This window comes from Podarcis liolepis (assembly GCF_965112155.1).
Source record: "Podarcis liolepis genome assembly, chromosome: 5".
NCBI classification, from domain to species: domain Eukaryota; kingdom Metazoa; phylum Chordata; class Lepidosauria; order Squamata; family Lacertidae; genus Podarcis; species Podarcis liolepis.
In genome coordinates this window covers 16,961,028-16,989,022 of record NC_139556.1, presented here as the reverse complement: position 1 = coordinate 16,989,022, position 27,995 = coordinate 16,961,028, and the positions used below count along the sequence as shown (strand labels likewise).

The 27,995-nt window shown below is 44.1% G+C and overlaps 1 protein-coding gene across 1 annotated transcript; it reads right to left on the bottom strand.

Annotated features, from left to right (window-relative positions):
- Positions 1-167: 167 nt before the first annotated feature.
- Positions 168-25,554, bottom strand: TM9SF3 (transmembrane 9 superfamily member 3). Its single transcript, XM_083502742.1, has 15 exons — positions 25,254-25,554; positions 17,151-17,346; positions 15,994-16,116; positions 14,280-14,440; positions 13,506-13,583; positions 12,705-12,836; positions 9,979-10,145; positions 8,130-8,224; positions 6,384-6,514; positions 5,214-5,353; positions 3,906-3,974; positions 3,670-3,816; positions 2,899-2,982; positions 2,684-2,760; positions 168-2,068 (listed from the first exon to the last, which is right to left on the bottom strand). Exons 1-15 carry the CDS (start codon positions 25,329-25,331, stop codon positions 2,001-2,003), a joined length of 1,746 nt encoding a protein of 581 aa, XP_083358868.1. The 5' UTR covers positions 25,332-25,554; the 3' UTR covers positions 168-2,000.
- Between the last annotated feature and the right edge of the window lie 2,441 nt (positions 25,555-27,995).

Below are 27,995 nucleotides of genomic sequence, written 5' to 3'. Positions count from 1 at the left end.
CCACTACTGTGCAATCTGCAAGGATTTCCATGAAATTTGTGCAGAACCCCTATGCACTGCTACCTGAAAAAAGATTGTCCAGTAACTGTATGGAGGATTTAATCTGCACTATTAGAATTTATGAATAAAACCAGTGTTTATAAAATGAACTGCAAACACTACCAAAATAAGAGGGCCAAAATCATTTAATATCTGTCTGCCATTTAGATATGAAAAGAACTGCAGACCCACCATGGAATTTAACTACACATATAAAACATTTTCAGATAGCCAGCCACAATTCACTTACAGTAAATTGTATTTATTTCTCCTCTTCCACAATTTTCCAAGGTGAAAATAAGTATCCAAGGGAACTTACCTCGGGAAAACTGTTTTCGCTTTATACATACATACACCATACACACGGTTTAGGGCTAACCAACTCCCCTCGCAGTAATTTGTCTTTTGGGAACACCTGCATTATTTGGAATCTGCCTTGCCTTGGCAATACATGTTAAAATTAACCTCCAGTCATCTTTGAAAACAAGGAACCCTGAAGGCCTTGCTGGAACAAACCTCCAGAAATAATTGTCATTTGTCCACTATCTATTTCACCATCATAGCCTGTACACTTAATAGGTGCCTCTTCTCATGAGCCAGAAAGCTTCTTTCTAAATTAACAAAGCACACTGGAATTGGAATGTGACCTATCCTCTGGCGTTTTGATATATGGAGAATATGTAGCACTTTATTCAAGAATTGGTATTCTGCAGTACTGCTTGAAAAAAATTTCCAACTGCGAAATTTATCTATTTTTTACAATCAGAACATTTGTCTGAAAAGTTTATTTTAAATTTTCTGAACACTTAAAGCAGCACTGCTTTAGGTGTTACACAAGTGTCCAGAGATAACTAAACAAAATTAAACTTATAAATTACAAGTTTTTACTTCTGAAAGAGCTTCAGTCAACAGAAAACATGACACACGCACACACACACATTGCGAGGAAACCCCCCAAAATTTCATGCAACAGCAGGCAGGATGTAAAAAGCCACCTAAATTCACACGTTTGTACATTGAATCATCAGAAAAAGTATTCTTTAGTAAATCTGTACATCCAAATACATTTGGGAGCTACATCTAAGTTACATCATTTAATGTTTTATACACTTGTTACCCCTTTTAATCATCAAGTAAACACGCCAAACCGGGGATGGGCGGCTGAGTTAGGAAAAAAGAAAAAAAATCATTGTAGACATTCAATTATTTTTGTTACCTAGACCACCAAGTGTTGAATAAAAACCGATGGCATCATCTTTATTTACCATTTTTTCTTGCTAACTGTACAAAAATTGCAGTGCAGAGAATTCCACCTTTGTACTTAAGATTCTTTGGATGGATCTCAGATATAGCTGGATATTCCTTTAATGACGAACCAATGGAAAATCGGTCCTATTAGACTGATACTGCATGCAAATATTTGTCTTTTTAAAACAAATGCATGTAAATGTTAGAATAGGTGATACTGCAAATTATCCTGGTAGCATCCAGTGTCCCCTTACCCTGTAAAATAGCACTAACAACTGGATGGAGGAAATCTTTCCAGAACAGTATTTTAAAGTACCAGAAACTAATCAGCAAAGTTTTAGGATCCACAAGTTTCCTTTTCCTTTTTTAATTAAATGGAACAAATGTGTAAATACAGTTTTGTCCTCTTCACTGAAGAGAGCTAGTCTATTTCATCTTTGTGAGCTAGTTTTTGGGAAGATTAGCATGTACTGGGGAGTGATGCCTACCGAATACAATCCAAGCTTTTGCTGAGAACAGTTGAAGAAAGTCAGTAAGAACCTAGGATCAATGAAAACAGATGTTGCTTTAAATGATCCACAAAAGAGAGACCCACAGAGTGCCCAGTGTTAAATACACAATTTTCTCCTTGCGCTTTCTGGTGTGCAAGTTTATATACTCTGTCCCCCACCCCACCCCATCCCAAGGGTTAACCGTTCCAGAGTTCACTTTCCTTAGTCAATTTTCACATTAGTGTAGATTTTTCGAACAAAGGCACTTGTTCCCATATAGCCAATAGCTCCTGCAAAAACAAGGCAAATATTTTTGGTTAGATTTGCTTAAGTTCTACAAGACAATGGCTGCAATCCTCAGCTTATCTGCTATGAATATGTATTATCGAATTCATTAGGACTTCCTCCCAAGTAAAAGCACATCAGATAAGCTTCAATAATTATGTTTATGTCATACAATCATATAGCCTGCAAAAAGTTCCTTCCTTAAAAAGCTTAAGATATGCACCATTGTCATTTTTGGTATATCATTTCTTTAAATTACATCTTGTTCACTCTGGAGTGCAAGCTTCTTTTCATCTCAAACAACACATGCATTTCGGCCTAGTGCTTGTACATGTGCTGCCAAGAGCCATACATATGGCAAAAACTTTAAAGACTAAAAATCTGATAAGCTAGCAAACTCATGTTCCTCAACCAGAATGAATCAGGTCCAGAAAACCAATTTATGGAATGCTTCCCCCCATTTAGGAGTCTTCCTAGCTTGTGTTTTCTGTTTTCTCAATAGACTACGAACTCAGAGACAGGAGAGATACATGCTAACTTAAGGCTGAAACCCAATATAACAGAATGGGCCTGGCAGAAAAGAGAGATGACAGCATTTCAGTATGCTGCAGAAAACTTACCGCACATTATTCCCAGCGCTGTGCTAAATACTGCCATATAACCAAAGTAAAATGATGTCTGAAACAAGCCATACATCCTGGGGGGCAAAAAGAGGAAGAGGAATATTTTTTGTATCTCCCATATTACCAATAATTAAACATTGTTTTTAAATGTGAAGTATTAGTTTTCTTAATTTAAAAGGGAAGGAAAATACAAAATGTCAAAGGCTACGTACTTTGTCTTGAAAAAGTAGTAATAAAAGGAATACATGTAAACATAGATTGCAGTTGAAGCAGCAGACAGAAAACTTGTCCATTGCCTGAAAAACAGACACAAATATTTCAAACAACTGGGAATAAAAGCCTGGCAAACAGTACAAGAAAATCTAGACAAGAACTGTAACAGGAATAAAATTTGTTCAACTAATTTCCACCTTGCATGAAAAAACAAGCTAGCTTTCTTCATACTGTTGCACAAATTGTCCACAATCCTTGTGCACTTTTGTGGAACCACCATTTTCCAGTTCTGTTTCCTCCCGCTCTCTTCAGAGGGAGAGATTTCTTTTTCTTGGCATAACTTTTAAACAATGCATTTAACATTGGAGACTCATCACTTAAATAAAAATGTTTACCTAACAGAATATGCATGCCATTTAACTGTAAAAATCTTCCAAGCATTTTACACAAAATACACATTATAATTGTCAATAAAAAGAAGTCAAACATAAGTAGACCTAAACAATTCAAAATATAATTGAATCACCAGTTTTAAGTTTACATTATTTAAAGAGTACACATAAAAATGCATCAAGTTATGTATCTGGTTAGGCTTGCTTAAAACACACACACGCACACAAACACACAGACCCCTGCCTGCCTCAAAGGCTATGTGTTACCCCACTGAAAGACAGATTTATTGCAAGTGCAGAATAGACTTTCTGTGGCACTAATTTCTAGGTTTTTTTGCTGCTTAAGACTGACTTGTAAGTGGAAAAAAAAATACTTACCACCTATAGTCCTCTGCATTCAGTAGAAAGTATGTACACACGATTGTCACACATACGGTCACAATGCAGAGAATAACCAGAACTAACATCATGAAGCCATAGACATAATAGATTTTGTAAGCCCAGAAGGAAGTGAATATAAAATACCTGCAGAATAAAGAAGCATTGTTTATTGTACAGACATGAATGTTTAATTAATTAAAGTGCTTGCAAAGTTCTCTAGGCAGAAGACTCACATTTCAATGAAAATGGATCCAAACGGGAGAATCCCACCTAGGCAAACAATTACAGCTGGTTCCATAAACCTGAAAAGAAATTAGAATTAACTTTCTCATTTGACCATAACTAATGGAATAGCTCACTTAAGAGAGGGGCTCCTGCCGAATCACTGAAATCAAACAGATAGCTGATTTAAGGATGCACTGGTGGCAAGATCTAAAAGGACTGTGATCACTTCAGTAAGGTTCAGACCATGTGAGTCCTGATTCTCCAGAACTGTTGCTGGCTTAGTTGCATTCTGCATGCAGTTACTGCTCTGGATTAGAGCGCCAGCCGCCTGAATTCCACCTGTGCAAGGAGTTCATCACTGCTAGACCAAAAACATGATAGCAGTTCTAAATCAGGAATAAGGAACGCCTGTTCTTCAAGCCAAATTAGGCACAAATTAGGTCTCCCCTCAGCCACACCCACCTATCCCCACATCGAAAACATGTGTGGGGCAAGTAAGGCTATGACTGCAAAAGGAAAAACTGGAAGCTTTAATGTGCATCCCCAATTGTTCCTTGGCAGGCAGGGGTTGCGTTTGGCACCAAGAGTGAGCTCCCAGTTCTTCCTTCGACATTTGGATCACCTGATTGACAGCTGGTGACGGCCCACCTGTCAAAAGCAGCCCACAGAGGGTAGCCCAGTTCCCTAATCCTGCTCTTCAAATTATCCACAATGCTCATCATTGGTGCTGTGGTCTAAACCACTGAGCCTCTTGGGCCTGCCAATTGGAAGGTCCTTGGTTTGAATCCGTGTGACGGAGTGAGCTCCTGCTGCTCTGTCCCAGCTTCTGCCAACCTAGCAGTTCAAAAGCACACCAGCACGAGTAGATAGATAGGTACTGCTGCGGTGGGAAGGTAAACAGTGCTTCCGTGTGCACTGGCACTCGTCATGGTGTCCCATTATACCAGAAGTGATTTAGTAATGCTGGCCACGTGACCCGGAATGCTGTCTGTGGACAAACACTGGCTCCCTTGGCCTGAAGCACCACAACCCATAGTTACCTTTGGCTGGATTTAACCATCTAGGAGTCCTTTACCTTTACCTTTTATTACAGGCAACAGATCAGAAATAAGACCGTACATTGCCTCAACCACTAATAAAAAGATGTGGCAACAACCAATGACACCCATAGGATTTTTATCTCTCAGCAAGTATTTAACCTAAAATTGAACTGACCTTCTTGGTAGTTTGGCTAGTAAAGGGGCAAACCTACTTTCAAGGGCAACCACCTACTTCACCAGATGCATGAATGCCAAGAGAAGCCATTTATACTTTACCATTTTTTCTCTGGGATTGGACGAGGAACAGCATTGACTCGGCAAGGAAAGTTGGGCTGACCCGAAAGGTTCCGTCCCAGTATTGTGCCAACAAGGTTCAAAGGGAGGATAACAAAGAAGCAGATGCAGCACACAGCCACCTGTAAACTCATAATCACACAAGAAGAGAGGATATAAAATGCATCAAAGCACATGCACCCATTATAACAATTTCTGCTTTCTAGCAACATTCACCTTAACATGCCTATTCAGAATAGCGACACTAAGATTCATTCCACGAAAGGATAAGTATCTGAAGGGGTGGTGGTGCACAGCACCAGGCATGAATTTGTCTTCTCCTCTCCTGGTGGAGGGAACTTTGGGAGCCCACTGCATCAGCTGTCCTGGAGCTCAGGGTTGGAGAACTCACACTCTGCTTGGCTTCTCCCCCAATAAAGACAGGTTGCTGTCTGGGGGTCAGGAAGAGAAGTCCCATTTCCAAACGTGGACAGCATTCTCAGGGCCTTCCTAATCCAGCTGCTCTCCTTCTCTCAAGAGAGCAGCGGATGACTTCTTTCTTCTTCTTTTTAAATGGGGGAAGTAGGGATTTTTTGCGAACATTTTAGCCGCTGAAGTCCCTTTGTTTGTTTGTTTTCAACTGGAGTGAAAACTGATCTTAATATAAATTATGTCAAAGGAATACGCAGGATGATTCCTATCTCTGCTGAGGGACCAGCTGCCTTTGGTTTTCCACAATGGTCATCTAGAAGCAGTCATTATATCAGGCTAGTTTGCATCCTGAACTGCTTCCATGTAGCTGGCTGTTTTTAAAAATTAACTAAGATTTGTGGTGGAGCTTACCTTCCTTCTCCCCCCCCCCCCAAAAAAAAATCCCTGTTTCTTGGCATGTTGTGCATTTTATGTTATAAGCTTTGGGGCAGGGACTATCTTACTACAGATCTTGCAAGTCATTGACATGCAGACCCCCGAAAGGGCCCCCCATCCTTGCTTTAAATAAACTAATTATCAGGATGCATCAGTAAACCTAAGCTTTTGGCTTTCTTGTTGATGTGATGCAATTCAAAGTTTTGCATGCAAGTTCCCGCCTACTTTAAACTTTTAATTGCCCAAGGCAATGTATAGCAGCCTTCTTGATTTAATAGATCAAACCTACAGCGCTAATGTACTCACCATTGTTCCAAAGGGAATAGCCCTCGATGCATGATAATAGATGGCAATGAAATTAATGAAGAATGCTGTGCCACACACCATTGCAGGAATAAGGAATGCCCCAATGAACATCTGCTTTATCCACCGCCTTCCTGCAAGGAGAAATATCCCAATGAAATTAAGATTCGGGACTCAAGTGGCATGTGAACATGTTCCTATCTGTAGCCAAAAACACTGTGTTGTGATATAGGAATGATTAGGTAAAAGGAAACCATAATGCATATTCAGTATAGCCCTGAAAAAACAAATTTTGGTTCAGGGAAAATATTAATATGTTAAGATCAAAGTCTGATAATTTTTAGGCTGGAAATGTCTGGATCCTAGTATTATCTTTCTTGCGTAGATCTAAAACAGACTCACATCTCAAATGATTCTATCACCAACCTTACTTGTACAATGGTACCTCGGTTTAAGAACAGCCCTGTTTACGAACTATTCGGTTTAAGAACTCCGCAAAACCGGAAGTTGTGTCCTGGTTTGCAAACTTTACCTTGGTCTAAGAACGGAAGCCGAACGGTGGAAGGGCACTGGCGGCGGGAGGCCTCATTAGGGAAAGTGTGCCTCGGTTTAAGAACAGTTTCAGTTTAAGAACAGACTTCCGGAACTGATTAAGTTCATAAACCAAGGTACCACTGTATATGCTATAGTCAAATAAGTATTTTGAAAGGTTAAAAAAAAATAACAATCATGAGTCATTAATACCAGGAATAGCTTCTGTATCTTTTTAGAAAAGGCTCAAAGTAAACTCCAGGGTAAATGGAGGACATTCACCATCTAGTGGCCAAACATGGTTTGGCGATCTCATTTGATAGTTACAAGTATGGTGGATCATGGGAATGCCATGGACGCAGTATATCTTGATTTCAGCAAAACACATGATAGAGACTCCCTACACTAACAAGGTGGTAAAACGGGCTAGACAATACTATGAGATAGAGCCACAGCTGGTTGAGCAACCGTAGCTAACAAGCGCTCATAAAACATATCTGCATCGACCTGGAAGAGGGCATTGTCCTAAGCACTATACTGTTCAACATCTTGGCACAATTCTGCCTTTCACTTCTGGGATTTTCAAGACAAGGAATAGATACAATTGATATGGTATCTGCAGGAGAATGGCCCTCTTGTTATTTGTGGTGTCTGCTGTCACCTAGGAAACGCCTGCAGCCTCCCATTCCTCTCCAAAGCCTTAGGTTGGGGTGTATATTTTCCCCAAAATGAGAACAGAGTCTGGCCTTCAGTAGATTCCAAAGGGTTTCTTCAGATGGCAACATATGCTCAAAGGGACATGAGAAGATACTGCAGCACCTGTTCAGCTATTCCGATTATCATGCTGCTGAGGTACTGTGAACAAGAGCCTTTCTCTACCTCTGCCACAGGACACAAACTTGCTTACCCTTCACTGACTTAACTACTGAGCCCTTCTTGACTCCTTTCTGATCAGGTGGGAGCAATCTATCCCAAAGACAACAGCATACTACTACTGTACTTGCAACATCTAACTGCGGCCACAGTGTTAATTTACTCAAGGTATTCTCGCCACAAAGAAATTTGCTAGGCACAAAGCTGTCTGCAGAACCCAGAAAATTCACAACTGTGTAATGGTGCAGGTAATCCCAAAAAGTCAAAAGCAAAGCAGGATGGTGATAAGATATTAGATTCCTTCCAAAATTATATTTAATACAAAAGTAATTTTAAAAGTCTCACCTCCTTGCCTGGCATAAAGGCTTCCTCCAAAGTAGCCATTCACTGGGGATGTTGCAGCATAAACAAAAATAGCGGTACTTAGCATTGATCCTCTCCTAAAATGAAAGACATGTAGTTTTGGCTACACAAATGACTGCCTGAAGTCTACCAATGTAAAAAGTGACAAGGAGCAAATTGTGGAAGGTATGCTGAATGTTTAGCTTCAGCTAGTGCAAAACACCAACAATTTTAATGTGCAGCAAGAACAAAATCCCAAAGTGCTTTGAACATCTGGATTAAGTATTCCATTATAGCCACAGTTACATGTCACCATAAGCTGCCGCATGCTGCTCAATCACACTTCCCCTAACCAGGATGATAAACCTTGGCTTATTAGAAAAACCACTCATGTTCCCAGACCACATGGTAAGCCAAAGTTTGTAGCTTGTTCCTCCCCTAGCGTGAGCAGGAGCAATAATCAATAATCAAGCAGTGTGACTCATTTGTGATATGCTATGGTTTGTAGCTTGCCATGACATGCAAACTGTGTCACCTTGCAAAAAAAGTAACAACTAGAACAGTTTAACAGTTTTGGGAATAAGCAACATTAAATTATGTTCAAATTTAATTTTAACAACTTTTCCTAAAAATCTTTTGGCCAAATTCTATTACAAGATCTAAATTATTTAACAATTATGCCCTTATAATTAAACACAAGTCCTTGCAGATCAGAAGTGCTGGTATCACTGTTGTAGCCTAGCAGTACAAGAATCAAAACCATAGGAGATACTGCTAATTCCGATGTTGGTTTTTCAATTCACAAGGCAAATCGTCATAGGAGCCCTCTAGTGAAATTTCAGAAATGTCAGTATTTTTCAGATTACAGCAGTCTGGAAACGATACTCATAAGTTTTCGTTTCTGCTAAGTTCTACAACAGGGGTAGGCAACCTAAGGCCCAGGGGACGGATGCGGCCCAATCGCCTTCTAAATCCAGCCCGCGGACAGTCCAAGAATCAGTGTGTTTTTACGAGAGTAGAATGTGTGCTTTTATTTTAGTTTTTTCTTCCCAAAATATGGTCTGAGGGACGGTGAACCAAACCCAGCTAAAAAAGGTTAATGAACCCTGTTCTACAAGGATCACTTGGAAGCTTCTGGCTCGTACATACAGTTCCAGAGTGTCTCTCCAGAAGAGAGACTGGGAGAACTCCAAGAGGCTGTTTTTCACCACTGGCCCGATGCTCTCTCTTGCTATTCTATGCATTTTTTTAAAAAAAGCAGACACCCTTTACACCTTTTGAATGAATGTCAGTCACTGGAAAAACAGTCTTGGAATCCAGCAGGTTTTGGGTTCTTATCTAGTTCATGGCCAAGTCAACTCTTTTGACGTCTGGGACATAATTCATCATTTTTCCTCATCTGACAAGGATGCGCCTTTCCAGGTTGCCTGAGCCTCTACAATGCTCCCCCAAGTAATCAGTTAGTGTTACTAATTATGCTTTTAATCTGCACATAGAAAGTACAAAATCAGGAGGTTTCTGCCAACTCCTCCCTCTTTCCATTTGCACCACACTATTTCCAAAGGGTTTCCCAGCCCTCAAGGGGCACAGGGAACAGGAAAACCTCGACAGGAACTCCTGTTTTGTTCATAGCAAGAAAGCCAGGATCCAATATGTTGTTTTAAACTTTTCATTTCTGAAATTACGCTCAAGAGTTCTGCACCATGATGGCCGTTGAGAATGATTTATGCATGCAGTGGTGGTTCTCATCTCCTGGGTATAGAAAAATTGCCCCAATGTGATCCACATAAGGAGTTTCTGAATCTCAGCTAATATCTTTTAAGATATGATGAAGGCACGAAGCAATACTCACTCTGTGTATAAATCCTCCAGCATTGCAACAATGATCACTATGAAAGAAACTGCAAAGATCTGGCAGCCAGAACCAATCAAAGATGAAAATATTAAAGGGTGACTGGATGGTCTGAAGACATCGCCATGAACCTGTTTCCAGCCATATTCATCACCTAGATCTCTGTCCTGCACAGAAAAAAGTTTGAAAACAATCACCAGGAAGGAAATGGCTAGTAGTCAATCCCATTTAAGCAAAAATACCCATTTAAGGAGGGGAAAAAGAGACAATGGCCAAACTGTTATAGGAAGGAAGCACTTTGTGAGACGCTACGTATCATGAGATGTAATAAATATTCCAAAGCACTGTACATGAGGGTACTAAAGCTCATTAAATGGCAAGTGCTTGATACAGTGAGGCATTTCGCAGAAGGTTCAGCCTGGCGTCTTGGCTACTTGTGGTTAGAGTGAGTTGCCATGGTTGGCTGTGATCCATTCTCTTTGACTAGGGCAGGGGTCTGCAACCGGCGGCTCCGGAGCCGCATGTGGCTCTTTTACACCTTTGCCGCGGCTCCGGGGCGGATACTAGCGAGGGGAGGAGGCGCATTGTGTGCCCCGACACTCCCCACTGTGGCAGGCGCTGTACTGGCTGTGACGTTGCATGGGGGCGGTGCGTGCGTTAGTCATGCACCGTCCCGACGTCACCTTCTCGCCCGCTGTCAGATCAGAGGGCAGCGGCACGCATGCTTTAAATGTCACGATGGTTTTGCGGCTCCCAGGTTTTTTTTTTCTTCGGAAACGGGTCCAAGTGGCTCTTTTTGTCTTAAAGGTTGCAGACCCCTGGACTAGGGTGATACAACAGATTTGTATTTCAGCTGTACCCATTCCCTTAGTAAGAATTCCTGGAAAAACAACAATACCAAATCCTGGGGGTCTGTCACTCAAATGCTAGATCCCAGAGAGATGCTCTCCGTAGACAATCAGCTTAGGCAAGGGGGGAGGGGCATTCTGTGCACAGCACCAGAAACCTTGCTGAGGGCTCTCAAGGACTGCCCCAAGGAGAAAAATCTTTCAGAGGAGCTCAAGCTTAGAACCTCCGATGTAAGGAGAACATCCGAGTACTGTGGTTCTTGGTCATTCATTTCCAGTGCTCTAAATGTTGGGTGTTTCAAAGGATCTCTCTGCAACCGTTTTTGCATCACCAAGAGTGGATTGCTTGGACATAATTCCTGACTTATGTGTTGATTGGCTCAGGAGTCGAAAAGCTCTTTCGCTAATGAGCTCATGCTTTTGAGTGTCAATACTCTGCTACACTACCAGTGGGGATTAAATGGCTTGGGCCCTTGCCTCAATCTGTATTCAATTGTGCCAGGTCAGCAAGCTTTTGAGAAAGTTCTTTGCCATAATCCACTTGCATTCCTTTCTTTGGAACAAGGGTCGAAAGAGTAAAGGAATGTTGCTCCAAGCAGCTTTTCTTTTATGAGGTCTTGCATATCTGAATGCTCTGAGACTTTCCAACACCACAGTTGCACTTGTTTGAAGTCTACTCCTTGCACTCCTAAATAATTCCCTGTACAGTCATACCTCGGGTTGAATATGCTTTGAGTTGAGCGTGTTCGAGTTGCGCTCCTCGGCAACCCGCAAGTAATGGAGCGCGTTACTTCCAGGTTTTGCCGCATGCACAGACGCTCAAAATGACGTCACGCGCATGCGCAGAAGCGGCGAAAAGCGACGTGCGCATGCGCAGACGCGCCATCACTAGTTACGTTTAATTCTAGATGCGAACGGGGCTCCGGAATGGATCCCGTTCGTATCTAGAGGTACCACTGTAGTGGTAGGGAGTTCTCTTGACTTTCTGTCCAGGCATGTTGGGGGTTGGAAATGCACTCCAAAGAAGGAAGGAAGGAAGGAGGGAAGGAGGGAAGGAGGGAAGGAGGGAAGGAGGGAAGGAAGGAAGGAAGGAAGGAAGGAAGGAAGGAAGGAAGATGCAAGCAATTAAACTGACTATATGGGGGAAACTGACAGAATAGGATAGGCTTCTGTCAGGGAACTGACATCGGAGCTAGAGGCGGAGGGAAGGCTCTCAAATGATGCTGGAGAAGGGCCCAGCAGGGAGAGAGGCAGCTCCGCAGATGGGGAAGCAAATCAGCGCAACACCAGGGATATAGAGGGGCTCTGATGGGGGAATCGGCGAGAGGGCTCCAGGACTCTTCACCGGACACCAGCGGGGAGAGCACGGGTCCTTTGCTACCCACGCCCACCCTGCTCAGAAGACGTCCGCGCAGAGAGAGTAGGAGGAGACTGGGTGTCAAACAACTTTTATGTTGGAAAAGATTTAAGAAACGCCCACTGACGGATTCTGCTAGCGACTGAGGCAGTCACGAAGTGAAGGGCTGCCCAGACTGAAAGGTTTAGCAAGGCAACAAAGCCTGGAGAGGCGGCAACTTACGCACGAGCAACCCATACACATTACAGCTTCCTAGTCACCAAAAGGACTAGCTGCACCTCTGACAGTCGAACATAAACTGAGCAGCAAGATACCCCCATACCCATATCAAGGAACTTCAATGTTCCTGCTTTTAAGCCCTCACATAAATTACACAGAAACACCGAGGAACTGAAATCTGACCGAAAACGTGTTCTAGAGATCCTTTCCTTTTACCAAATTTACTGTCATTTGGACAAGTTTTCTAGAAATGAAAATGCAATTTTTAAAAAGAAATAGTAGCAGATAAACAAGACTTTTACCATGTCATCCATTTCTTCTTCTTTACTGTATCGTGCATAATCTTTTCTCAGTGTCCTCATTAAAATCATAGAAACCAAGCCCACCAGGAAAATAACCATCATGAAGGAATTGAAGATTGAAAACCAGTGAATCTAAAATAAAAAAGTGGAACTGTGTCAGCTTGTTTATTATTTAAGCAAGATACTCAAAAGACAAAATAAATACTGTAGCCCAGCGATGGGGAACCTCAAGTAGAAGGGTCAAATGCTGCCCAGAAGGCCTCCCAACTTGGCCCTTGGGACTGTTCCCAAGCCACGCTCCTCACTGTCCTGCTCCACACCATCAAATGCTCCCCCCACCTGGTTAAAATGTGACTTTGAAATATAATAATGCTTCTTGTTTGACTGGATGGAGAACGGTGGTGGGTGTTCATTGCATAGCTGAAATGTAGCCTACTGTACTAAGGTTTAAGAGTCACATCTAATAATAATAATAATAATGATGATGATGATGATGATGATGTTGGAGGGGCAAGGTGAAATTAAAAGATTGAAGGAACATATCCTAGAAGCAGAGCTCATATATAAAGCTAATGGAAGTTAGGGACACTAAAAAAGAAGAATAAATTCTTGTTGCCTGCTGCTGTTTAAACACCACAGGTTTTAAGTGACCTCTCCAACCTTAACCCTGGTTAAAGATCTGAAGGAGAGTTCACTGTCCGATCTGGACACTACCCATTCAAGATTTAACCAGGACAGGAGTTTTCTGGGTTACTAATTATTATAATGTGTATATACATAAACAGAATAAAGGAAACATACCCTGTGCTGAAAGAAAGATGGGTCGAGGTACTTGTCAAATCTGTCTTCAAACTTCACGTCTGACCTTTTCCATTTCACCTAGAAAGAAATTAACACTTGGAAAGCTGACAATATTTGGTTATAGGTCTACTGAATTCCAGTTCAGCAAATCACCTATAGTTAGGAAAAGATAAAACAGGTTGTGAACTGGCAATCTGAGTTGCCACCTTTCTTCGTGACCCTACTCCTGTGCCTAACATGCAAGAGAACCTTTTCCTAGTAGGGAGACAGAGATAATGAATCACTTGTTTATTTCAGTCATTATTTTCTCCATGTCAACTGCTGTTGAAGGCACAGGGAAAGGGCCATCAAAAAAATAACGGCAAGCTGCCAACCATACAGGAAGAAGGATGTTGAAGCAGAAGACCATGTGCCAGAGCACCGTTAATATGCAAGAGCCAAACTCAAGAAAAACTCTGCTTCTATAAAACCCTTTAAAGCACAAAGGTGCTTTTCAGAGTCTGGACTTGGAAATCCTAAGCATGCAGAGAGGCCCAACATACAGCAATCCAGAGCATGAGGTGAGAGAGTAAGTTTTTGAAGATGACCTGCAGTTATATTCAACTGCCAGCTCTATTTTTATATATTGCTGGGAATAGGGTAGAACGTGACGAGCACACCAGTTAGCTCTCAACGCAAGGCTAAAACGAAGAGATTAGCTCAGCTCGCTGAATGGCCTAGTCACCACTAATGTAAGAGTATAAATAATGTTACCCATGAATTTGAATTACTTACAGAGTAAGACATTTGGATTTTGGTGTTGGGAACTAGTTTAACTTTTCCTTCACTTGTCAGATTCACATCTACGATTCTATTTCCATTATAGCCTATTTCAAGTTTTTTGTACGTCCAGAGATAGTAATCTTCGCCATTTTCGTCAGCTTCACCAACGATACCTACAAAGAGAGGGGAACGGATATAAGTAATATTATTAATTCATGCACCAAAGCAGGTTTTGTTTTGCAGCAGGCCTGCCATCTACAAGTGCAGCCCCCTGAGGGGAATAAAGATGGGCTTCAAGAGTTAGATACTTCCCTGCTGTTGCAGAGATAGAGAGAGCTGCCGCCTGCAGGCAAACTCTGCATTCCACGCACACAAAACGATCCCACAGGAATCCAAATTTTGGGTAAGAAAGCTAAATTACACAACATAAAACAAATGTGCATAGTTTATTTTGCTTCCGCTAGTCATGGACAGGGACAAGGAGCAATATAGGCACTGACGCACTCTTCTGAGCACTGTTGATTCAATTCAGCTACACCTTCTCTGACTTCCCTTCCGAGATTTCACCAAATTTGCTGCCCATTAACTGATCAATTAAAAGTAAATTTGGATATAAACATTAAACCTGGAAGTTTAAAATCAACTTACAATGTAATAAAAAAGAGCTATCACCCACTGGGAAGGGATGGCTTCCATTTTAACAATCTCATTGCAGTACCCCAGCGGCCTTAAACAGATGCCTGCAAGTTTATCATTATAGATTATAACTAAATTAACTAAATCTGTAGTAGATTAATCTATCAACCAGACAAATTAAAGCTTGCACCCCTACTCAAATCAACAGTCTTAAGAACATTACCATATCCTTGGAAAACTTGCACGGCTTTAAAAAACCCTTAAAAAATCATAGACCGCTTCACAGCACACAGCCATCAAAGTGTTGTACACAGTAAAAACAGAGTAAAACTCAGAAACACAAACTTGAAGAACAATCGAATCAATTCAGCAAACTCTAAAACAACAAAATCATTTTATGAAATATAAAATTTCACCTCAGCCTTCCTAAATATATATATATATATATATATTCAGTAGGTGCCTAAACACCATCAGCAGGGAACCAATTCCAGAAAGATGGAGCTGCCACACTGAAATCCCAGTTTCCAAGTGCACTTCTGGGGCATATGATAGTCTTAGCATGCAGTGCCCCATTTGAGGAGCACAGTTGCCAAGAGGGGATATTTGGGGTAAGGTGGTTCCTAAGATATCCTGGTCCCAAGTTATTTAGGGCTTCAAATGTTAAAAGCAAGACCCTGAATTGTGCCCAGTAACGTATTGGCTGGCTACCCCAGTCAACAAGCTGTTGCATTCCGCATCCCCTGCAGCTTCCAAGTTAAACCCAAGGGAATCCCATGTAGAGCATGTTGCAGTAATCCGGTCTCAAGGTTACCCATAAAACAGTAAAAAACTGTAATCATGTGTGTCACTCCAGTTGAGTAACACATACCCATTCCTTCCAGCATGACACAGAGCTACAAACACAGAAGCAAGCCTTGTAGCTTGTGCCAATTCCCACTGCCAGTTATTCACGGTTCATGTGGAAGAGGCAATGCTTGATCAAATAGGGAAGAAAGTAGGATAAAGCAGTACAGAAAGGCGTCAGATAAGATCAAGGGTATAATACTTATTTAAATGTTTTCTGGTTCCGCAGGCAAACATTTCTTACCCCATATTGGCAAGTCGTCTATGTACATCTGATACCAATAATGATTTTTGATAGCATAAACAAATGCATCTCTTGTTTGCTTATCCAAGTCTATTTCACAGTAAGTTGTCTGCATCACATCATCTGTGGAAATTATTGGGGGAAAATGCATTAATAGTGCATTAACTGAAAGTTAATTGAGCCTTGGATATTACACTAAACACTATTTTACTAAAAAGATCAGTCACTCAAAGATCATTTCCCCACTTTCAACCCCGCTGAGCTCCTTTATGCTGCACTGTTGCTAACCCTTACTGCTGAACTACAAATAAAATTAAACCCACCCACAAGGCCCCAAAAGTCTATTGATGGGCATCAAATGCTCAAGGACTTAAGAGCAAACCAAATCCAGCTTTTTGGCTTTGAGTATATACAGCTCTCTGTCCCTCAAAGCACACAGACTGCATAGACCATCACTCCTGCCATGCTTTTCTCCAAAGAATAACCAAATCACCAGATCAATCACACACACACACACACACACACACACACACGACTCCCACAAAAAAGAGTGTGTGTGTATACCTATGCTTAGGAGATAGGCTTCTGCCTGTGCAACTTTTCCAGCCATCCTTCATCATGGTTAAATGGTAACCGAATTAAAACCCTGGTTTCAAATACAGTGGTACCTCTGGTTATGTACTTAATTCGTTCCGGAGGTCCGTTCTTAACCTGAAACTGTTCTTAACCTGAAGCACCACTTGCTGCGCCGCCGCATGATTTCTGTTCTCATCCTGAAGCAAAGTTCTTAACCCGAGGTACTATTTCTGGGTTAGTGGAATCTGTAACCTGAAGCGTATGTAACCTGAGGTACCACTGTACTGGTTAATAGCAATTCTCACTAAACCTTTTTCCTACTCTTAAGGTCAACACCAGCATTAGCCTTTATGACGCTGAAGACAGGTGCGGGAAAGGCCCATGGAAGGGAACAGGAGTGTGGCCTGCTTCTGAACCCTTAACAATATTGTGAACAAAAGTAGTATCAATGATGGTGTTGGAGGGTTAATGACGAAGTACCTGAGCTGCAGTAAACAAATTTCTGAACATAATTCCAAGTGTGTGTTTAAGACTGGAACAGTCGTGTGCAAATTTAGAAAACATTAACAAAAGCAGTTTACCTTTAAATTTAATGTCCAGACCACTGAACTCCAATTCAACTCCTTGCAGTGCTTCTCCGAGCGTTTCATGGTAGTGACCAATGCTTTTTTTGGATCCACCACAGAAAGGGAGAGAAAAGTATTTGTATGTCTCCTGGCGATTGTGGTATGGTCCTACTGTATTCATCCATAAAACAACTTCTTCTTTATCTTGGTACTGAAAAGAAATCATATTGAAAAATAAAAGGATTATAAATAAATGTGTTACTTAGAACGGAGCAAATATTCACAGGAAAATCTGTGAAGAATGTGCAAAACACAGTGGGGAACATTTTTGCTTTCAAGGGCCACATTCCCGCAGAAGTAAACTGTTGAGGGCCAGCTGAGCTGGAGCTAATTATAGGCTCCCTTCTTGCCACTCACATGAAATTAGGCCAAGCTTATACAGCCTTACTTTAAAATTACTGTATTTTTCATCCCATAGGATGCTCCGTCCCATAGGACGCACCTAATTTTTTTGCGCGGGAAATAAAGGAAAAAAATTGTTCCTTTCTCCCCCCCCAAACCAGGTTGGGGGACAGCGGGATGGTGGCGCTGCGCCTCCCCGCTGTCCCCCAAGCTTGTGGAGCTGGCCGATGTCTGCCCGAAGCGCGGGGCACTCTGCTTCAGCGAGCCCCGCCCGCCAGGTGGCAGGCTGCTATCCGCAGCGTGGGGAGCCCTGCGGGAACTCCCACAGGGCTCCCCACGCTGCGGATGTCTGCCCGGCGTTCAGGGCGCTCCGCGCGCTAGGCTGCTATCCGCGGGCTCCCCAGGCTTGCTGATAGCTTCCTGAAGCCTGGAGAACGAGAGGGGTCGGTGCGCACTGACCCCTCTCGCTGTGCGCACCGACCCCTCTCGCTCTCCAAGCTTCAGCGAAAGCCTGTATTCGCTCCATAGGACGCACACAGATTTCCCCTTCATTTTTGGAGGGGAAAAAGTGTGTCCTATAGGGCGAAAAATACGGTAGGACTGCACTACATATTCAAATCACTTTCTATCTTGCATCCATCTTCTGCAGATAATAATAATAATAATAATAATAATAATTTATTTATACCCCGTCTATCTGGCTAGGTTTCCCCAGCCACTCTGGGAGGCTCCCAACAGAATTAAAAGCACAATAGAACATCAAACATTAAAAACATCCCTAAACAGGGCTGCCTTCTAAAGTCAGATAGTTGTTTATTTCCTTGACATCTGATGGGAGGGTGTTCCACAGGCCAGGCGCCACTACTGAGAAGGCCTCCTGCCTGGTTCCCTGTAACCTCACTTCTCACAGGGAGGGAACCGCCAGAGGGCCCTTGGCACTGGACCTCAGTGCCCAGGCTGAATGATGAGGGTGGAGACGCTCCTTCAGGTATACTGAGCCGAGGCCGTTTAGGGCTTTAAATGTCAGGACCAACAGCACCAGGTAGCAGACTGTTGGCTGAATTGTGTAAGTTTAGCAGGATAATGAAGTGTTTGTCATTTGTTATGTATGGGCGTTAAACTGTCCAAGAATCCCATCTTACTTCTGATGGCTGCTCACATTCAGCAGACAATAGTAAGGTCTGAGTTTTCTCAAAAAAAGGTACATTCTGCTTATCATCTCTTGACTTCCTTTGACAAACAATTATTGGTGGTTTGCCACCAAAACACACAGATCCCTACTGGTGGCACAGAAGTTGCAGATCACAGCACTAATAGAAGCTGGCCTCAGCTTTGCCAAGCACAGTGCCCTGGCAGTTGTCCATGCACCCTCACACAAGGCAAAGAAAATCTTGGAGCATAGGGCTACTGCAGTGTCAAAAAGCAGAGGCAGGGCTGCAGCAAGTGGGTAGATAGTTAGGAGAAAAGCAACTGAACAAGGCACAGGGAAGCTTATGAGATAGTTTTTGCTGTCTACCTGAAAGTGACCAAAGGGCACTAGGTTTCAACCTAATTGGGGCTGCTAAGTGTAAAAAAAAGTGCAGTTAAATATATTTTTTCCTATGCAAAAAGCAAGTAGTACCTGTACTCCTTTTTAAATAAGAGTACACGGGTCAAGTAATCGTCAAGGAAGATGTTAAAGAGGCATGGGTTAGAAATCTAGCTGGAATACGGCATTTTAAGATGGGAACAAATGTCGAAGGCTTCAGAGGAGAAAAGCAATTAAAAGAAGCTAGCAGGGTAAATAAGAATAAAGAGTCCTGCGGCACTTTAAAAAAACGAACAAATTCATTGTGGCATAAGCTTTTGTGGACTACATTCCCCCCCCATCAGATGCATAAAATATTATCCCAAGTTACAGGTACATATACATTGCTTTTGGGGGGTGTGTGTTATGAACAGTAAGGTCAGAGAGAAACCTTGTCTCTTAGTTGGTTCGTGCCAGGGTAACAACCAATGGGCCGAGTTTGTTAATTGGCTTCACAAGAGGATCAAACTGTTTTATCTAGGAGCATTCTAAAATAAGTTGTTTATCATCATCATATTTATACCCCAGGGGACGCGGGTGGCGCTGTGGGTTAAACCACAGAGCCTAGGACTTGCCCATCAGAAGGTCGGCGGTTTGAATCCCCGCAACGGGGTGAGCTCCCGTTGCTCGGTCCCTGCTCCTGCCAACCTAGCAGTTCGAAAGCATGTCAAAGTGCAAGTAGATTAATAGGGACCGCTCCGGCGGGAAGGTAAACGGCGTTTCCGTGCGCTGCTCTGGTTTGCCAGAAGCGGCTTAGTCATGCTGGCCACATGACCCAGAAGCTGTACGCTGGCTTCCTCAGCAATAAAGCGAGATGAGTGCCGCAACCCCAGAGTCAGTCACGACTGGACCTAATGGTCAGGGGACCCTTTACTTTTATTTATACCCCCCTTCTTATCTTGATAGGGACTCTGTGTCTGTGTCATTAACAAAAGCGCACACATCTGTTTGTGTATTAAATTTCATTTAATAAATATATTAAATCTATACATTGTGTATTTAATTACCGTATTTTTCGCTCTATAAGACGCACCAGACCATAAGACGCGCCTTGTTTTTGGAGGAGGACAACAAGAAAAAAAATATTCTGAATCTCAGAAGCCAGAACAACAAGAGGGATCGCTGCACAGCGAAAGCAGCGATCTCTCTTGCTGTTCTGGCTTCTGGGATAGCTGTGCAGCCTGCATTCGCTCCATAAGACGCACACACATTTCCCCTTACTTTTTAGGAGGGAAAAAGTGAGTCTTATAGAGCAAAAAATACGGTATATATTTAATTAAATATATATTAATTGTGTATATTTAAAACATTAACTATATTGCAAAAACTTTAATTTATGATATGGTAATTTAATTCAGCGTATGGCCCACGGGTTCTGTGTCAAAGTACTCTTGTGGCCCCCTTAAACTGAGAGGTTGGACCGCCCTGGTCTAGGATATAAGGCAGGTGGCTGCTAGTGAGGTGGGAGGAGAATTCAGTGAAGACAACATCTCTGAGCCACAAAAATGATTTCTGGCATGTAGGTTTGCGAAGTTAATGAAATCTGTTCGATACATAACTCAGAAGCTTTCTTTTTACCATGTTATTTCTCTTTCGGCGTATCTTATTTTTTAAGCACTTGTTCCATGCCACCTATGCTAACCATGGGAAAAAGAGCTTAAAACATTGCAGATAACTGTATAATAGGATACAGTATCATCCACATGGACTCTGTGGCTTATCCTGCTGATACAAGCTACGCCGCAATGACCAGCTAGTCCCTCTGTCCTGTAGGAAGCCCACAATATAGTAATTTATATGAAATGCAAATTTCATGATATGTTATTTTTAAATGGGAGACTAGTTTGGATTATTTCTGAGGCTTCCAATGGGCACTTCCAACAGGCAATTCTGGCTTAATGTCTGTTAACCAACCAAGAAATAAGCCTGATCCTGGCTTCTTTTCCTGATTTAACTACCGTATTTTTCGTCCCATAGGACGCTCCATCCCATAGGACGCACCTAGTTTTTTGGGGGGGAAATAAAGGGGGGGAATTCACTTCCCCCCCCAAAACCAGGTCGGGGAAACCGAACCAGGTCGAGGAACAGCGGGATGGCGGCGCTGCGCCTCCCTGCTGTCCCCCGAGCTTGTGGGGCTGGCCGATGTCTGCCCGGCACGCGGTGCGCTCTGCTTCAGCGAGTCTCGCCCGCCGGGTGGCAGGCTGCTATCCGCAGCGTGGGGAGCCCTGCGGGGAACTCCTGCAGGCCTCCCCACACTGCGGGTGTCTGCCCGGCGCGAGGGGCGCTCTGCTTCAGGGCGCCCTTCGCGCCGGGCAGCAGGCTGCTATCTGCAGCGTGGGGAGCCCTGCGGGGAACTCCTGCAGGCCTCCCCACACTGTGGATGTCTGCCCGGCGCGAGGGGCGCTCTGCTTCAGCGCGCCCCGCCCGCCGGGAAGCAGGCTGCTATCTGCAGCGTGGGGAGCCCTGCGGGGAACTCCCGCAGTGCTGCCTAGGCTGCGGATGTGTTCCCGAAGCGCCGGGCGCTCTGCTTTCAGCGCGCCCGGCGCGCTGGGAAGCAGGCTGCTATTTGCAGCCTAGACAGCCCTGCGGGAACTCCCACAGGGCTGCCTAGCCTGTGGATGTCTTCCTGAAGCCTGGCGAGTGAGAGGGGTCAGTGCGCACCGACCCCTCTCGCTCTCCAAGCTTCAGCGAAAAGCCTGCATTCGCCCCATAGGACACACCCAGATTTCCCCTTCATTTTTGGAGGGGAAAAAGTGTGTCCTATAGGGTGAAAAATACGGTATACAGTTGTACCTCTGCTTACGTATCCCTCTGGAAGACAGCAAACCCAGAAGTGTATACTTCCGGGTTTCGCCATGTGCGTGTGCAGAAGCGCGCGTACACAGAAGGGCGCTTCCAGTTACAAAGTTTTCAGGATGCAGCCAGGCCTCCGGAACAGATCCCATTCGTAACCGGAGGTACCGTCTGACAAAACACAGAACTCTTGGTTAATATACAAACCAAGATGTTTGCACTGAAACCAGTGTTTTCTTCTGTGTTTACCCATTCATCACACCCAAGAGGAGTTGTGGCTTCCTTCCAAGAAGCTGCACACTTTTTGATTCTATGGAAGTGAAATCAGCTACACAAAACCAAACTATGCCTTAGCAGAAATAAGCAGGTTCCCGAAAAAGCTTGCAGTCACTTTACTCCACCACAGGCCCTTTTGTTGCTGCGCTGTGCTCCGGTTTGGCTTAGCGGACCATCCAAACCAGGGCTTCCGGTTCAGCGAGGTGAATCCAAGGTTGTTCTGGTTTAAAGTTCATGGTTAGTCTGGGAGAGCTAAACCATTAACTCTGATTCAGACAACATGGTAAGGCAAATCTTGGCTTCACTTATTGCAGCACAGCTCCAGAAACAATGGCAGAAAGAAAATCAGCTACCAGCTACTCCATGGGAGCCCACACATTCATGTTAAGCTAATGTTTGGCTTAGCATAACGTGCGAACCAGGATGGTCTGTGGTAGAATATTGCCTAAAAATCAACACAAGAGCATTAAGAATACCATTGTTCCCCAAACTTTCAGTTATATCACACTGATAAGAGAATCTGTTTTTCCAAGCATGGAATAGCTCCCACAAATTATATATCCTCATAGGATACCTATAATGTTATTGAATATTCCTCCCCAGTAGCCAATGTTTAGCCAATGTTCATAGATAAGCTTGATTCACAATTTAAAAAAAACAGCTTTCATCAGTATGACAAACAATTTAGGTTTTCCTATTTGCCTTAGACAACCCCTTGTTTCTATGTACATGTTACAAGCATTCCTGTCATTTATCAAAAACTGTTAACAGCTGCCCTACCTATAAAGTCAAGCATTCAATATTCTGCCAGGGAAAACTTTTGTTGGTTTAGTAGCACTGTTATACCAGGGATTAAGGCATATGCTATGTGCCAGAACACACTCATCCCTCCTTGTCTTTAACAGAGAGTAGCCTTTGAACAGCACTACGTAGGCTAAGGCTGCAGTCCTAGCTCCACTGAATTTAATGTGACTTATCTCTGAGTAGGCATAGGACTGCAGCCTTAGTCTAAGATCTGGCCATTTGCTGCAGTGGCACCAAGACTGTACAACTCTTTGTTGAAGAAAATCTGCTTGCTGCTATCACTGCTTCTGCTTGCCTTCCAATAAACCAGGATATCCCTGATAAAGGGTCTGGAAACCAATGGTTGTGGGAGTTGGGTATGTTTTGGGGAGACTTGAGAGGAGCCACCTTCAACTATCTAAAGGCCTGTCACATGAAAGATGGAACAAGCTTGTTTTCTCCCATTCTGAAGGGTAGGATCTGAACCAATGGATTCAAGTTACTAGAAATGCGGTTCTGACTAAACATCAGGAAAAGCTTTCTGAGAGCAAGAGCAGTTCGACAGTGAAACACACTCCCTCAAAAGGTAGTCCTCTCCTTTTTTAGAGGTTTTTAAGCAGAGGTTGGGTGGCCATCCATCATGGATAGGTTTCTTCAGAGTCCTGCATTGCAGGTGAATGGACTAGATGACCGTCAGGGTCCTTTCCAATTCTACAATTCCTCTTCCAATAGTTTTCAACAGGTATTGCTTTTAAAAAGGAATTCTGGTTGTGGGTCTGAAGACCAATGACCATCACCCACCTCCAGGAAGACTGCTTTGGCCCCATTCGCTATGGATGGAAAGGCTGCAGGATGTTTGCTTCCCCACTTGCTGCCAGAAAGAACATTCAGCTCCACTTTAATGAAGGATAACAAACTCTGGAACCATCCACCAGTTAGAAAACCAAGGCCTGCCAGGTGATGTGTATGTGAGAGTTGTGCATTACAGTTGGTTGCTTGAAAGGGAGAGCACAAATCTTTAAAATAAATAAATATACTGTTTGTGGGGTTGTTTTTTGGTGTTGTTTTACAAATTTACTTTGTAAATATGTACTGTGTGTTTTTATGTTGTTTTAATTTTCTATTACACTTTGCCACTTTGGATATTCTTTTTATAGAAAGGCACAGAGAGGGGGAAAGAAAGCACACATGAACAGGAAGTCCCAGAATCAAACAATTCCATGGCTTTGCAGGTTCACCCGTAATGCTAAGCCAGCCTCTGGTTTCCTTCTTCCCCACCACAGCAAAGGGTTAGCAGGGGGAAGAGCGAACTGGAAACTTGAACAGTGTGCACCAGCACACTGCTTGCTTGTATGAGACCATAGATAAAAATAAACAATGGCTTAACTTTACACGCAAACCAGGTCAGTATTTTATGTGCTGCGCATTTCCTATGTGTTGTTATAGGCTACGCGCACCCCACAGTGCTGCAGGTCGGCCACGGCTTATGGCAGCATATCCAAGATTGCACATGCAAGTCCCTTGCTTAACAGCTCTCTAATGGGGCAATAACCTGCCACGGGAACGTAGGTATCCCCCACCACCTTTTGCCATGCTAGAAGCCAAGACACGCGGAGAGGCAAGCTGCTGCCTCTCCCAACCTTCACGTGAAGGGACGACTATCACTATCCACTATCCACGCCGCTGTTCTCAAAACTTGCCAAGCCCGTTATGCGATGTGAGACGAACGGTTTTTTGTTTTTTTAAGCGGATGTGGCTGGCGTTTCCCCACCATCACCACACCCCAAACTCTCGCAGCGCAACGTTCCCTCAAGGAAGCGAAAGGGGTGGCGATATCCAGCGAATCTCTCCTCCTCCAACGTGACACCGGGCTACGAAAGTCTCACTCGCAATCCTATGCTCGGTAAACTTAACGGGGCCGGGCGACGCAGGATGGAGCTGCGCGGCATCCTGAGCGCGGTCGGCCGCTTCGCCTCCCCCCTCCACTGCAGAAAAGGCAGCTCCTGACGAGGCCCCCTCACCCCCCAGCCCCGGTTCTGAAGTCCCAACAGGGCAAGAAGCCTTCCTCGCTGGGAGAGACGCGCGACGGGCCCTCACCGCCACCAAGCGAAGCCCCACTGGGCCCTCTCCCTTCTCGCGGCCCTCAGGACAGGCCTGGAGGAGGGAGAGGGGCCGCCGCGAACCAGGCCCTCTCAGGCAGGGCGGGCAAGCGAGCGACTGACTGACGGCAGGGCGGAAGGAAGAGGGGAGGCCGCCCGACCCCGCCGCCTCAGGCCCTCCGCGGCGCGCCGGCTCACCGTGTGCTCGTGCTCGTCGGCGCGGCCCCGCAGCACCAGCAAGGCCGCCACGCACCACAGGAGCCCGGCCGGCGCCATCCCCGTCTCCACCAGCCGCCGCCGAAGAAAAGGAGGCGCCGCCGCTTCCGCCGTTCCCGCCACGTCATCCGGGCGCACACCGGAACAGCCGGCGCTTACGGCGGCCGGCGCCGCCCAAAAAGGCTCAGAAGGCGCAGGCGGGAGAGTGGGGGGGGGGAGTTGTCGGCGGAGGGGCCAAGCACCACCCCGCGCGATCTTGTGACGCGGGAACGAGAGATAGAAGAGAGAGTGCGGGAGGCGCCCGACGTGCGCTGGGTTTCCAATGAGTGGGCGGGGCGAGGTGAGCCGTCAATCCCGCGTACGGGGAGGAGCTGCGTAGGAACGGCTGCTGAATTAAGTGAGGTTTTTTTTCTTCGCGGGGGATCAATGTAGTGTCGCATCGCCACATAGTCTGTGCCTAACGATTATTTATTAATTTTTGCATCCCGATTCATCATCATAATTATTCTAGAACTCTCCTTGAGCCCCTGTCAGATAAAAAGGCGGGGTATAAATAAATACAAGAATGAATATAAGAATCACAGACAGAAACAAACCGCTAAAAACGTATAAGGGGGTGGGGGAAGCAACCGATAAAGATCATAGGTTTGGAACAGGAGCGGGAAACCTGATTTTCAGAAATTGTAGTAAATTAATTTAATTTGGTTCGATTTGTAATAATTTGGAAAATTAATTAAAATAATTTGGGCAGAATGAAAACTCTGGTCATGAGTGTATACATATATAAAAACTAGCTCGGTTAGAGCATGGTTCTGATAATGCCAAGGTTGCAAGTTCGATCCCTGTATCGCACAGCTGCGTATTCCTGAATTGCAGGGGGTTGGACTAGATGATCCTCAGGGTCCCTTCCAACTCTACAGTTCTATGATTCTATGGAGATAGTGTGTGGAATGGCATAATAAGAGTTATGCCCATGGATCTTATTCCCAACCTCTACACCTTGACCAGATACTCTGCACAGAAGCTGCACGCAAGAGAGAAGTGAGATGCCTACAATTCCCTTACAGTTCTGCTGTCTGCTCTTCTACCACTGGAGACCTGCTTGCCATAGCAGGTGAGGGAGCAGACCAGACAAGCACACTGCAGGCACAGGGTCCAGGGGAAGCTCAGTTGCCCTTGCTCCCACTACAGCATGTCAGGAAGAGTAAAAGGTGCTGACCCTAGACACCAAATGAAGAAAGCTCAGGAAACACTTCCACACAGGGGCACCTCCAGGCAATACAGTACAGTATTGTGACCTTTTTCCAGGAGAATGCAAGCTCCCTTTTCCACTATGCACTGGAAGCAGTTACTGCAGTGTAGCTCTTGAAGCTACTAGCTCTGCTTCCTTACTGGAGCTAACATTGTATGGCTCTCCCTCCTGGCTTTACTCTTCACATTCCTGCACTTCTGGGAAAACCCCAGTCAGCCACAGAACATTTCCTTGTTGACTCAACAGACACCACACTCACACTGCTGATCATTCTCCCTCCTCCCCCTTACATGACTATAGCAAGTCAATTCATCAGTGTCTGGAGCAGTAACATAGATAGCAAACACTGCGGGAAAGGCATGCAGAAGCAGAGGGGACAATCTTTACCTAAGTCATACCCAGGAATGACCACTGGGAGGAGCGCAGAGAGAAGAAATGCCATGGTGTATCTGAATCTGCATCAGCACAACTGGACGCCTCCACCTGCCCCAGCTGCAACAAAACATGTCTCTCCTGTTTTGGTCTCTACAGCCACAGCAGGCGCTGTAATTCTCCCACGGTTTGACTTCACCTCCAAAGGCATACTCCTCCGTTGTCTCCTGAGACAGATGGGTGCCAAGAACGTACTCAGGGCAAGCCCGGCGAAATCAATGGACTTAATTGAGTGTGATTGGATCTCACCCATAGACTTACCTTCACATACACCTGACTGTAAAATATCCCAGATTTGCAAGATGGGAACTGGTGACGTAACATCCTGCCTGGGCATGTGTCTTTGCTGAGTTCAGGCATAGGCAAACTCATCCCTCCGGATGTTTTGGGACTACAATTCCCATCATCCCTGACCGCTGGTCCTGTTAGATAGGGATCATGGAAGTTGTAGGCCAAAAACATCTGGAGGGCTGAGTTTACCTATGCCTGGCTTAGCTGCTACCTTTGCGAATGGGCAGTAAAGGTGGGGGAATGACTCACCCTCTTATTTCATAAAATTTATATACTCCTTGATTGTTTTAAAAAAGAAAGCCCTCAAAGTGGTTTTGTCCTCCACCTGGACAGGGGGAGGGGACAACCTAAGGTTGCAGTTTTGAAGCTTGAACTACTCTCTGGAAGAATCCTGTGGTACTGGTGGCCCCCTAGGAACCGAATGGAAAGTCAGCTGAGTGATTGGGTGAAATTATGGAAGGAAGGTTTAAAATTTACTGCATGCAATGCCCTAAAAGAGAATGTGATGAAAATGATGTATAGATAGTATATTGCACCTGTCAAGTTAGTGAAAATGTATAAAGTCAGTAATAAATGTTGGAAATGTAAAGAAAAAGAGGGAACATTTTATCACATGTGGTGAGAATGTAAAAAGGTGAAATGCTTCTTGGAGATGATATATAATGAGTTGAAAAAAATGTTGAAATATACATTTTTAAAGAAACCAGAAGCATTTCTATTGGGCATTGTGGGGAGTGACATAAATAGAA